At 45.0% G+C, this 12,598-nt stretch overlaps 1 protein-coding gene across 1 annotated transcript in view; it reads left to right on the plus strand.

The window, feature by feature from the left end:
- The window catches only part of LOC310711919 (tetraspanin-15-like), a 92,129-nt gene that overhangs the window by 11,360 nt on the left and 68,171 nt on the right, over window positions 1-12,598 (plus strand). Inside the window, exon 2 of the mRNA XM_083514409.1 lies at window positions 11,880-12,065. Coding sequence (XP_083370535.1) covers window positions 11,880-12,065 — 186 coding nt within the window. The remainder of the gene's footprint in view (window positions 1-11,879; window positions 12,066-12,598) is intronic.

A 12,598-nucleotide genomic window follows, 5' to 3' on the forward strand; every position in this document is an offset into this window, starting at 1 on the left:
TTAAAATTGTATGTACAGTTTAATTTTTCTTGAGTGATTTTCAATAGCAACTGTGAAGTTTGGGTTAGTCAACTTCTTAGTGACTTTAACAGTGTTTTTTAAAAAATGTTCATATGATTCTGAATTCTGGGCTTTTGGATAAGCCTTACAGTTGTGTTTTATTTTTATTTATAAAATTATTTATGTGCCACCGTTGGGTGGGCATAGGCCTCCTAAGATGGCTGTCAATATCATAGAAACACAACAGATACAATCAAAACTTGAGAACGACAAGCAGCAACATCAACAGCTCAGGTTGCTAAACAGGGTGGCTTTCCAGAACCAGGTAGATGTTGATTGGTTAATTTCATAGACGGTGCCATTTTGCAACAAGGGAAATTGAAACCTGCTGCAGGCCTGCATCTTGTCATGAATGTGATATATCTCCTGCCTTGGAAGGCTGCTGCAACTTCTGTTTGCAATACATAAAAGAAGATCTCTGTGCAACTGCTGTGCAATTATGGAGGGTTTACTGGCAAACTTTTATGAGGAGTAGTATAATGGAGTGTGTGCCGGGAGAAGCAACATCTTCCAAATCGTTCTTCTGACAACCGAGCACTAATTAAATTCACATCGTAGAAAAGTTCCGCTGTAGAAAATCCAAGGCAGGGAGGAGGTTTGTGGGAAACGAAGCAGGCCAGCCCCAGCTATGAGCTTCAGAGTCATTTTCTTCCTCGTTGTGTTTTCATTCGGCCCTCCTTCCAAGGTGCTTCAGAGTGGATGGGTTGGAGCTCCTCTTCACATCAGTCTTGCCTTCACAGTGACCCTGTGCAGGAAACGTTGCTGAGGGGGCCCGTCTGTCCCAAGGCCACATAGTGAGCTTCGTGGCTGAGGTGAGATGTGATCCTTGGACCCCCTGGCCCTCGTTGCATACCCCAGCCTAGACATCCACAATCAGAAGTGGAGGCTGCCTTGCCGCAAGGTCACCAGAGCCCCATGCTATTTGGTCTGGACTGAGCCATTAAGTTTTTCCATTTGCTTTTCCTCGTCCAACCCAAACCAGCCACCAGATTGAATGCTTAGTGGAGATTGAAATTGATATTAAAATACTTTATTGTCACTTGTACAACTTGTATACAGTGTGATTACACGAGCACCCCCAACTCAGCTCTCTTAGTCTTAATTCCCCTCGTTTACTGACGCACACCCACCAAACCCAAAAGTCAGTTGCCCTGTTGTTATCTTTTCATTCAGCAACCTAACAGCCCATGGATAGAAGCTGTTCTTTACCCTGTTGGTGCGGCTAATCATTCTTCTATATCTTCTGCTCAAGGGCAGGAGATCAAAAAAGTGCCGGCCAGGGTGTAAATCATCCCTGAGAATTTTCCTCACTCTCCTGAGGCAACGTTCTTCCGCTATTTCATCCAGCGGATTCATGGTACAGCCCATAATATCCTGTGCAGTATTCACCACCCTCTGTAGGCTACTTCCTATCAGTTGATGTCAAACCAGCGTACCACACCGTGATGCAAGGACACTTTCTATTGTGGACCGGTAGAAGGAGATAATCAAATGTTGATTGACATTGTTCTTCCGCAATACTCTGAGGAGGTGGAGTCTCTGTTGGGCTTTCTTAACCACCTGGGTTGTATTTATTTTCCAAGTAAGGTCTTCACTGAGATAAACTCCTAGGAATTTCCTCCTCCAACCCAAAGCAGCCACCAGATTGGACACTTAGTGGATATGTGGCAGATAGGTGGCCTCTCCATCTGGCAGCAGCACCCACCCTCAAGCCTAGCATGGGTCCGAGTTACAGCCATTGTGGCCTTGTTCAGGTGTTTGCCTGAACACCCGGCAGCTTAAAGTGGGGTGACGGTTTGGGGCCATGTCTCCCCAACACATCTGCATGTCAAGGGTCATCTTCAGACCTTTGCATATTTAGCAGAGAAGTCTGCAGGGGCTTCAAGGCACATTTGGCATGTAGAAACTTCCCTGTGGTTCCTGACGTTGAGGAGGCTTCATGGTTCATTTTGTGCTGAACAGGTAAAGAGATATTTCCATGCACAAGGGAATTTGAATCATAGAATTCGTGGAGACCACAAGGGCCATTTAGTCCCACCTCCTGCAGGCAGATGGCCACCCAATTTCTGCTTTAAAACCTCCAATGAAGGAAAATCCCCCACCTTTCAAGGGAGCCTGTTCCACTGTCAAACAGCTTTTATGATCAGAAAGTTCTTCCTAATGTCTGGTAGCAATTTCCTTTCTTGTAATTTGAATCCATTGGTTCGGGTCCTACCATCTGTAGCAGCAGAGAACAAGCTTGCTCCATCTTCCATGGGACAGCCCTTTCGATATTTGAAGAGGGCTATCATACTCCATCTTCTCCAGGCTGTACATCCCTAACTCCCTCACTCGCTCCTCATGAGGCTTGGTTTCCAGACCCTTCATCAACATGGTCACGTTATAGGGCTGGGCGATACCTGGTTTTCAATATCACGATATATCACCAGATAAACGTCACAATATTTCGATATATCATGATGTTTGAAATAAGGCTGGAACTACCGTATGTGGAGGTGAATGTGGTAGTGCCCTGGCAACTGCTACGGGTCTAACTAAAACCTCTGTAGGAGCTTAGAACTGGTTTACACATGCAGCAGACTAGGGTGCTAGGATGGTCTGTGTCAGGTGAGAAGGGAGAATAAACTTTTGCCATACATGTTTGTTTTTTTAAAGCCTTGCAGGTAGAAATGTAGTTTTTAACCCAGTCTCTTCCATTCTGTGTTAGATCTCCACTTGCAGGTAGTTCATATCTTGTTCTTCTTAAGGGGAATGTAAAAAAAATGTAACTTTGCCCATCTTCCCCCTTCAGATTTAATTGGTGCAACTTTTTAGAGCATATTGTGCTGCAGTTTATATAGATGAGGGCTCAGAGTTTTGAAGGAGACATTTTTGGGCCTACTTCTTTCAGCAGACCAGGCCGATCCAATGCTTCTGAACTTGCCTGCAGATTAGAATGCAGCTCCCAGCCAGATTGTGCACTTACCTGGATTTGCCGTGCACTTTTGGTGTGCAAAAAGGGTGCACACAAATGTATATTTCACATACACTTTTATGTGGAATGTGAAATGGGCTGGGGGGATGTGTGTATTCAAAATGCATACAAGTTAGATGTGGACTTTCTTTCTTTCTTTCTTTCTTTCTTTCTTTCTTTCCTTCCTTCCTTCCTTCCTTCCTTCCTTCCTTCCTTCCTTCCTTCCTTCCTTCCTTCCCTTTAAAATACAACTTGCACAGGACAGATGTAAGGCAGAGCACCAGCAAGGCTGAAATGGGATGGAGTTTCTGTGCAGCCACAGTCATTGCAGAGACAAGAGTCACATACCACATCTCAAGGTGTTTTAGTCTAGAGAAAACATTGTGAGAGAATCAGAGCATGGTGTCTGGTAGCCAAAATGAGAGAGAGAGAGAAAGTGAAAGCTGCCCATTTAATTAGGCATGGCCAGTTAATTGCTGCTGCTTGGTCAAAATAACTGACCTTTTAAAAATGGAATTAATTTGGCATCTGCTGGGCAGAAGACCATTTCATCCTTCCCTGTGGTATGTTATGTCGCTAATTGCTAACTATGATTTACTTAGCTGGCTTGTACTTGAATTAAAACACAGCAGACGTGTGCAGAGTAGGGCACATCTCTCTTCAGAATGCGCCACGCAGCGATGTTCTCGTGCTCCTGTATTAGCCTTGGCAAGGCTGACTTAGAGTACAATCATGGCAGGGAATGCTGCCATTTTCTGGCACCTAATGTCTCTGAAAGATTCTTCTGCAGAATTCCAGCTCGTCTGGTGGTCTGTCTTTCTACACCCCTTGCAAGCCATTTCTAGCCAGGCAGGTAAACGTCATGGGTGTAGCCGGGGGGGGGGGGCAGGGAACAGTTGCCGCCCTAAATAAATCAAAATATCAACTGAGGTTCTGTCCCCCCCCCCAACAAAAATCCTGGCTACGCCTGTGGTAAACATCCTGTTTGCATTTATTGCAGTGGTTCTGAAAATGGGCTGTAGCGCCCTCTGGGGAGCATTGGGGTTGCCTTAGGGGGTGCTAGGAGTAGGCCTGGGTTATGTGCTGGCTGGGCCTGACGGAGTTGTAGTCCAACAATGTCTAGAGGGCACCACATTGGCAAAGGCTGCTCTGCTGGTTCAGGTTCTTGTGAGCAGAGAATACCAGATATTTGTGGTGTTACCCTTTTAATTTAGCAGCAGACGCGTTGAGTAAGCCTGCCGTCAGGAGCCTCCCACCCTTATTCTCAGAAATACAGGAAGCTGCCTTAGTCAATCTCAGTATTGTCTACACAGCGCAAACCTTGCAACATTTCTCCAATGAAAATAGGGACGTCCGAAGGAAAAGCGGGACATTCCACAGGGAGCCCACTCAGGAACTAAAACATAGAATCATAGAATCATAGAGTTGGAAGAGACCACAAGGGCCATCGAGTCCAACCCCCTGCCAAGCAGGAAACACCATCAGAGCACTCCTGACATATGGTTCTCAAGCCTCTGCTTAAAGACCTCCAAAGTAGGAGACTCCACCACACTCCTTGGCAGCAAATTCCACTGTCAAACAGCTCTTACTGTCAGGAAGTTCTTCCTAATGTTTAGGTGGAATTTTCTTTCTTGTAGTTTGGATCTATTGCTCCGTGTCCGTTTCTCTGGAGCAGCAGAAAACAACCTTTCTCCCTCCTCTATGTGACATCCTTTTATATATTTGAACATGGCTATCATATCACCCCTTAACCTCCTCTTCTCCAGGCTAAACATGCCCAGCTCCCTTAGCCGTTCCTCATAAGGCATCGTTTCCAGGCCTTTGACCATTTTGGTTGCCCTCCTCTGGACACGTTCCAGTTTGTCAGTGTCCTTCTTGAATTGTGGTGCCCAGAACTGGACACAGTACTCCAGGTGAGGTCTGACCAGAGCAGAATACAGTGGCACTATTACTTCCCTTGATCTAGATGCTATACTCCTACTGATGCAGCCCAGAATTGCATTGGCTTTTTTAGCTGCCGCGTCACATTGTTGGCTCATGTCAAGTTTGTGGTCAACCAAGACTCCTAGATCCTTTTCACATGTACTGCTCTCAAGCCAGGTGTCATCCATCTTGTATTTGTGCCTCTCATTATTTTTTTTGCCCAAGTGCAATACTTTACATTTCTCCCTGTTAAAATTCATCTTGTTTGTTTTTGCCCAGTTCTCTAATCTGTCAAGGTCGTTTTGAAGTGTGATCCTGTCCTCTGGGGTGTTAGCCACCCCTCCCAGTTTTGTGTCATCTGCAAATTTGATCAGGATGGCTTCTGTAAATCTGGGACTGTTCCTGGAAGTTAGGGACACCTGGCGGGTCTGTACTGGCTAGCTGGAGTTCTCCTGGTTTCTTCCAGCCCCACCTGAAGATGCTGGGGGTTAAATCTAGGGCCTTTCATAAGCAGAACAGATGCTCTCTCACTGCAGACACAGCTTGTAAAAAAACACCCTCTTATTTCTTCACGGCCAGAATTCCATTGTCAAACTGTTTCTTCTTGAGAGGCTGAACTGATAGTGAGGTGGGGCTAGTCCTACTTGGCTACTTGCCTCTATGGTCGCATCCAGACAACTGATTCATCCACTTTTGTTTGCACAAAATGTCTGAAGAGGTTAAAGGACACCCACTGTTTTATTTAGTATACATCCTGGTTTGTTTTATGGTGAGCTTCGTGTCCAGCCATTATCACCCCACACTTTCCAGTGCCCTTTTCTGTCACTCTCCTTCCTGCAAAAAGTTTTGTTTTGTTTGTTTTTGGAAGCAGGTTTGTGGTGCAAGATCAAATCCACTTCAATTGCACAATGTGCATTTGTGGGTCCCCTCTGCAAATCCTGACAGCCTACAAGTGTCCTGTGAGCTTCTGATAGCTAATCTGGTGGCAGACACATGTTCACAAAGACTTTATTGGTGTTGACCTTCCTGGAGCAGATGATGTTCCAGGCCTTGTGAAATTGAACAGGTTTGTTAGAAATACTAGCCAAATTGTATGCAAGATGCTGAGGGAGTGTTGGAATTTACTTTGAGGTTCTTTCTTGCAGTGCTTGTGGAAGCCTTAGAAAGCTGTTTGTCCAAAGCTCCATTGCTTTGTTTGTTTCTTTGCTGGATTAAGATGGCTGAAAGGCAACCCATTTGCCCTTCTTCATTACCACAGTTCAGAGATGATAGACATAAAGTACATGGTTTTTTGACAGTGCACGGCACTTCAAAGCAAATTGCCAGTTTCAGGCAGATGTATGCAAGTGAAGGAGGCCAATTGTCGTCCATCAACTTAATCGCTATTGGGATGAGAGTCGAGAGCAAATGCTGTAGATGTAGCAAATGGAGAAAAGTCTTCCTCCAACGTTCCTGCCTTGAAAATCTTTTTATCCAAACTTCTCTCTCTCTCTCTCTCTCTCTCTCTCTCTGTGTGTGTGTGTGTGTGTGTGTGTGGATGTGATGAATTAATCAATTTGTACCTAATTGAGCTTCATTTCAACTGAAGATGAGAAGAAAAGTGTAGTTAAGGTTGAGCTAAAGAAAGCAAGGAAGTAGTGACATTTCAGAAGGTACAATGAGGAAGAGAGAGAGGTGGTGCAATCCAGGTGCACTGGGAAGAGAGTTCTAGCTTATCCATGAAGGTCTGGTATTCACCCCAGGCACCCCCAGCCCAGTTGCTCTTCTAGCTTCCTGGCCCTCTCAAGAACACCCCACATGTTGCCTTCTGAGAGCCAAAATCAATTGATAGTATCTGCCCACCAGAAGAAAATCCCTTTGCCCTCTTATGGCACCATAGTCTTCTGATATGGGCTTGGTGCTCATGAGTGTACCTACAGAGCTACTCCTCTGTGAGCACTATGAGCCTAGCAGGGCAACAAGAGGGTGGGGGGGGTATTGTGCATCCCAGCATTCCTCCCAGGCCTTCAACAGCCAGCCACAAAAAGATCCAAAAGCCAAGTTCTGTAGAGCAGTTACTAGTCCCAGTGCTAAACACTCAAGGAAGAGTTCAGAGGTCACTGAGGTGGAAACTTAGAACTGTGATTGTTAAGGAGGTTTTAATTGTTGCTCAGTTTTCCTATGTGAACTGCTTTGAGAACTAATTCTTGAACAGAAATTTGTGGAACTTGCATTCTTTCCATCTACTATGCCTTTAAGAAAAGTGGACAAATATCTGAAATTCCTAAACACGTCTCCAATGCTACCATGCGTCTCAAAACTGGATTTGTAAGAATTGAGGCCAGAGTATGAATCACCACACTAAATTACTGGCTAAGACTATGCTTCGTCCCGTGTGGCCTTGCTCCCTTAACTATTAAGGACGGTTTCCAAGTGACATGTAAATGCACAGTGATAAAGATTATGACAACCCTAGGCTTCACCTTGCAGATCCTACTCAACATGGGGTATGATGAAGCCAAAAAAATCATCTTGGCAGCTATGACATGCAACTTCCCTAACATCTGGGAGCCAGGTGATGGGTACAAACCAGGCAAGCCACCATCTACTTCCTGAGTGTGCATCTGATTCACTGCTGTGGGAAGCAGAGTGTTGGATCAAATGCATCCTTGAGGGTGACTGTGCCAGGCTTTAGAATAGCCTTCCCCAACCTGGTGCCCTCCAGAGGTTTTGGACTCTCTCTTCCCATCTGCCCCAGCCAACATCTGGGGGGCACCAGGGGAGGCTGCTTTAGAGCATCTTCCTGATAATTCAGGCTAGGACAAATGGATAAGGCATGTGAGAGACAATTTTTTCAGCTTCAGTTGGTGCCAACATGCAGGGGTAGGTTTAAGCAGACTTGACAGATGTGCAGGCAACACATCAGATTGTAACAAATTGCTTCAAAATATGCCTTATTCAAGTCAAGATAGGCCTGTTATTCCAATAATGGTGGCTATGGTAGAATTATTCTTGTAAATAACATTTTCTCAAAGACCAGCTTGATGTGTATGATCTCAGAGGAGTCAGTTCCATCCATTCCAAGTTTTCAAACAATCTTCTTTTTGTCTTCTTCTTGCTAATGAACAATTGTAGTTCCATGCCTTTAACTGAAATGGGATAATGTTGGTGCTCCCGATGCAGAGCTTATCATAGAGCTCTCTCCAAGGTGCCCATCCCCAAGCAGGCTGTGTGAGGGTTTTGCAAGCACCTCAAATTGTTTGCACTCCACTTAATATTTCCCAAATTCAAAAAGTTCTCTCATTGCTGTAAGTGACTGAGGGTGTCCCAGCACTGCCTTTGCAACTTTGGCACTCCAGGCTCCAAGCCATTACAAATTTGAGGGTTTCGGCAAGGGAGACAGAGTAAGCCAGAAAAAGGGACGGAATGAAAAATGTGTCACGCATTGCTGATGAACCTGATGACTGTCCTGAGTGCCAGTTGCAATATCCAGGAGCTGGGGATGTCCTGCCATCACTTAAACTGGGCAATAATTTTTGCTTTGCTTTTGAGAACTGGGCAGCAGGCGAGCTGTGAATATGCCATGAATAAGAGTAATGGCTGTAGCTTTTTGGTAGCTAATTAACTGTTCTTTGTTCATCTCATTTTTATTATTAACACAATTGCTTCATTAACCTTCTGGTTCATCCTTTTAAAATATTTTGTTTCCAACCTTGCTGGAACTCTTCCGTGCTCAATGTTGCAGCTCCAATAGGTCATGCAAAGTGTTGAACAAAAAGCTAGCACAGATGCACATTAAGGCTGCAGGGGTTTTTGGGCGGGTGGGCAGGTTCTTGCTGTGCAGTGTGACTCAGGTTTCACAGGAGAAAGTCCCAGTGCAAACTGCGTTGAATGAGGTCTCTCCCTCTCTGCTGCCTCCTCTTTTTGGCAGCTAAAAAAGCCAATGCAATTCTGGGCTGCATCAATAGGAGTATAGCATCTAGATCAAGGGAAGTAATAGTGCCACTGTATTCTGCTCTGGTCAGACCTCACCTGGAGTACTGTGTCCAGTTCTGGGCACCACAGTTCAAGAAGGACACTGACAAACTGGAACGTGTCCAGAGGAGGGCAACCAAAATGGTCAAAGGCCTGGAAACGATGCCTTATGAGGAACGGCTAAGGGAGCTGGGCATGTTTAGCCTGGAGAAGAGGAGGTTAAGGGGTGATATGATAGCCATGTTCAAATATATAAAAGGATGTCACATAGAGGAGGGAGAAAGGTTGTTTTCTGCTGCTCCAGAGAAGCGGACACGGAGCAATGGATCCAAACTACAAGAAAGAAGATTCCACCTAAACATTAGGAAGAACTTCCTGACAGTAAGAGCTGTTCGACAGTGGAATTTGCTGCCAAGGAGTGTGGTGGAGTCTCCTGCTTTGGAGGTCTTTAAGCAGAGGCTTGACAACCATATGTCAGGAGTGCTCTGATGGTGTTTCCTGCTTGGCAGGGGGTTGGACTCGATGGCCCTTGTGGTCTCTTCCAACTCGATGATTCTATGATTCTATTCTATGATTCTATACTCCTGCAGCTGCTTGCCTTAAACAGCTGCTTTCTGGAGCCTCCCTTGCAGGGCCGATACCATTGGGAAGGGGGCTTCGTCAGTACTGTGGGGGAAAGGATTGACACCCCCTTTCCCATGCATAATGGCATCAGCCCTAATTGGGTATCCCTGTTTAGAAACTGGGCAGAGCCTAGAGGCATTTAATGGAACTGTGCATCCAGCTTGACCCAAAAGATGCTTTGGTACCTAGAACTTCCCAAGTGAGGCACTTTCCTCCTCCTGTGCCCCTCTATTTTTTTTTCCAGGTGGCCAAGCTAAAAATGACTTTGATTCCAGACAGTTCCAGATAGCCCATCCCAGCTAAATCTCCACTGCCAGCCCCTGTAGCTTTGAGTTTCAGCCACGTAGTCTCTGGCATTTAAAATATTAATTCATTCAACCTAGCAGGGGAAAAGGCTTGGCAACACCTCCCCGAGATTCCCAAACAGACTGAGAGCACTGAGGCAACTCAGTGGTACTTCAGCCCCTTCTGCAACACCAGCTGCTTGTGGCGCTGAGGCAAAAGGCAAAGCAACTGCCATCTTGTACCCCTATAGCAGCCATGCTGGCAGGGTGGGTGCAAGGGAACCTGCAGCGTCTCCGCAGTGGGACCTGGGTTCAGCATGCCTAGTGGGTCACATGGGCACCTGCTTCCTCCTCCCTTCATGATGTTTCTGAACCAGGGTGGATAAAAATCAATGATTTTTAAAAATCAAAATAAAAAAAATCAGATTTTTAAAATTTAAATCAGATTTTTTTCCCATTTAAATTGGATTTTAAAAATAAAATGCTTTGGGGGGGGGGAATCTTTCTAAAGATAGTTTTCTATTTAAGTTATATTATAGTCCAAAGGCTATTCATCAGGAAATAAGGATTTGTTTTACGTTTTCCATGTGTGCTAAAACTCAAAGTATCTTGTTGTTTTTTAAACTGTTTAACCACATCAGTTAACAAACATGGATACATATGCTATAATGTTATTGTTTAAGTTAAATAAATTGTTTAAATTGTTATTAAGGAAATGATTATTTTTCTCCTTCCAATAAAGTACAGTGGTACCTCGGGTTACATACACTTCAGGTTACAAACACTTCAGGTTACACACTCCGCTAACCCAGAAATAGTGCTTCAGGTTAAGAACTTTGCTTCAGGATAAGAACAGAAATCGTGCTCCAGCGGCGCGGCAGCAGCAGGAGACCCCATTAGGTAAAGTGGTGCTTCAGGTTAAGAACAGACCTCCAGAACGAATTAAGTACTTAACCCAAGGTACCACTGTACAGCAGAAAAGTTGTCCAAATACAAACAGTTAACTTATTAAACCTCACAATAATTTCATAATTATCTGTCTATGTATTTCTAATACAGTGGTGCCCCGCAAGACGAATGCCTCGCAAGACGGAAAACCCGCTAGACGAAAGGGTTTTCCGTTTTTGAGCTTCTTCGCAAGATGAATTTCCCTATGGGCTTGCTTTGCAAGACGAAAACGTCTTGCGAGTGTTCCGATTTTTTCCCGCTTTCCCCCCCTTTTTCTAAGCCGCTAATAGCCTTTTAGCCGCTAATCCGCTAAGCCTTTAATAGCTACTAAGCCTTTAATAGCCGCTAAACCGCTAATAGCGCTAATCTGCTAATCCGTCAATGGGCTTGCTTCGCAAGACGAAAAAACCGCTAGACGAAGAGATTCGCAGAACGGATTAATTTCATCTTGCGAGGCACCACTGTATTATAACCAAATCAGTAATTTTTGATATAACTGTAAAAACTACTTTGAAAATTTATTATTCCAAAAATGAAACCTTGATCTGGTTGTAAATATTAAGAATATACCCGTAAGAATGAGTCTTTCTGTAAAGAAAGAAAAGAAAAAGATTTAAGTCAAGTCTTACTGACTAGTGATTTAAATCAAATCCACCCTGTTCTGAACCCTTTCTCTGCCTCCCTCTCTTGCTCTGTTATGAGGAAGGGTTGCAGCCTTTTTGGTTTTTAGGTTTAAAGACAAGGTGAATAAGGCAGCATGATAGAAGTTTATAAAATGATGCAGACAGAGCAACGTTCTTCTTCCTCTCTCATAATGCTAGAACTTGTGGAAACCCAATGAAGGTGAATGTTGGAAGATTTGGGACAGATAAAATTGACCTTGTTGAACTATGGAACTCACTCCCACGGGAGGCAGTGATGACCACCAACTTAGATGACTTTAAAAGAGGATTAGACAAACCTATGGAGGGCAAAGCTATCGATGGCTACTACCCACAGTGGCTCTGCTCTGCCTCCACAGTCAGACGCAGCAATGGCCTGATCCTGCAGACTCTTCTGCTGTTCTTAATGGCATTCACTCCCGAAGCCCTGCAACCTTGTGACAGATGTTTCCCCTTCCTTCCTCTTTGCAGATCATTGGCCTCGTGATATTGTGCATTGGCATCTATGCCGAAGTGGAAAGGCAGAAGCACCGGACCCTGGAAGGGATCTTCCTTGCACCAGCGCTGATTCTCCTCCTCCTCGGCATAACAATGTTTGCTGTTTCCTTCATTGGGATGGTGGGCTCCCTCCGAGACAACCGGACGCTGCTGAAAACAGTAAGGCTGCTTCCCCCCTTCCTGGAACTCTCCCAGCTCCAAAATTCATAGAATCATAGAATTGCAGAGGTGGAGGGGACCCCGAGGGTCATCCAGTCCAACCCACTGCAGTGCAGGAGTCACAGCTAAATAATTCCTGATGGCCATCCAACCTCTGCTTAAAAACCTCCAATGAAGGAGAGTCCACCACTTTCCATGGGATTCTGTTCCACTGCCAAACGGCTCTTGCCATCAGAAACGTCTTCCTAAGATTCAGTCAGAATCTGCCTTCCTTGTCATTTGAATCCATTGGTTTGGGTCCTCCCCTCTGGAACAGCAGAAAACTAGCTGGCCCTCTCTCCCAAGTAACAGCCCTTTAGATATTTCATGGTGGCTGTCATCTCAGTCTGCTCCAGACTAAACCTATCCAAATCCCTCAACAGTTAGTAGTTCTCGAAGTGTTGAGAATTTACTACTGCTCCTTCCTTCTGATATATGGCAGTTCTGTGGGCACAGGTGTCGACAGGCGCCAAATACTCAGACATTATTGCATC

Source organism: Podarcis liolepis (assembly GCF_965112155.1).
Source record: "Podarcis liolepis genome assembly, chromosome: 7".
Classification (NCBI taxonomy): domain Eukaryota; kingdom Metazoa; phylum Chordata; class Lepidosauria; order Squamata; family Lacertidae; genus Podarcis; species Podarcis liolepis.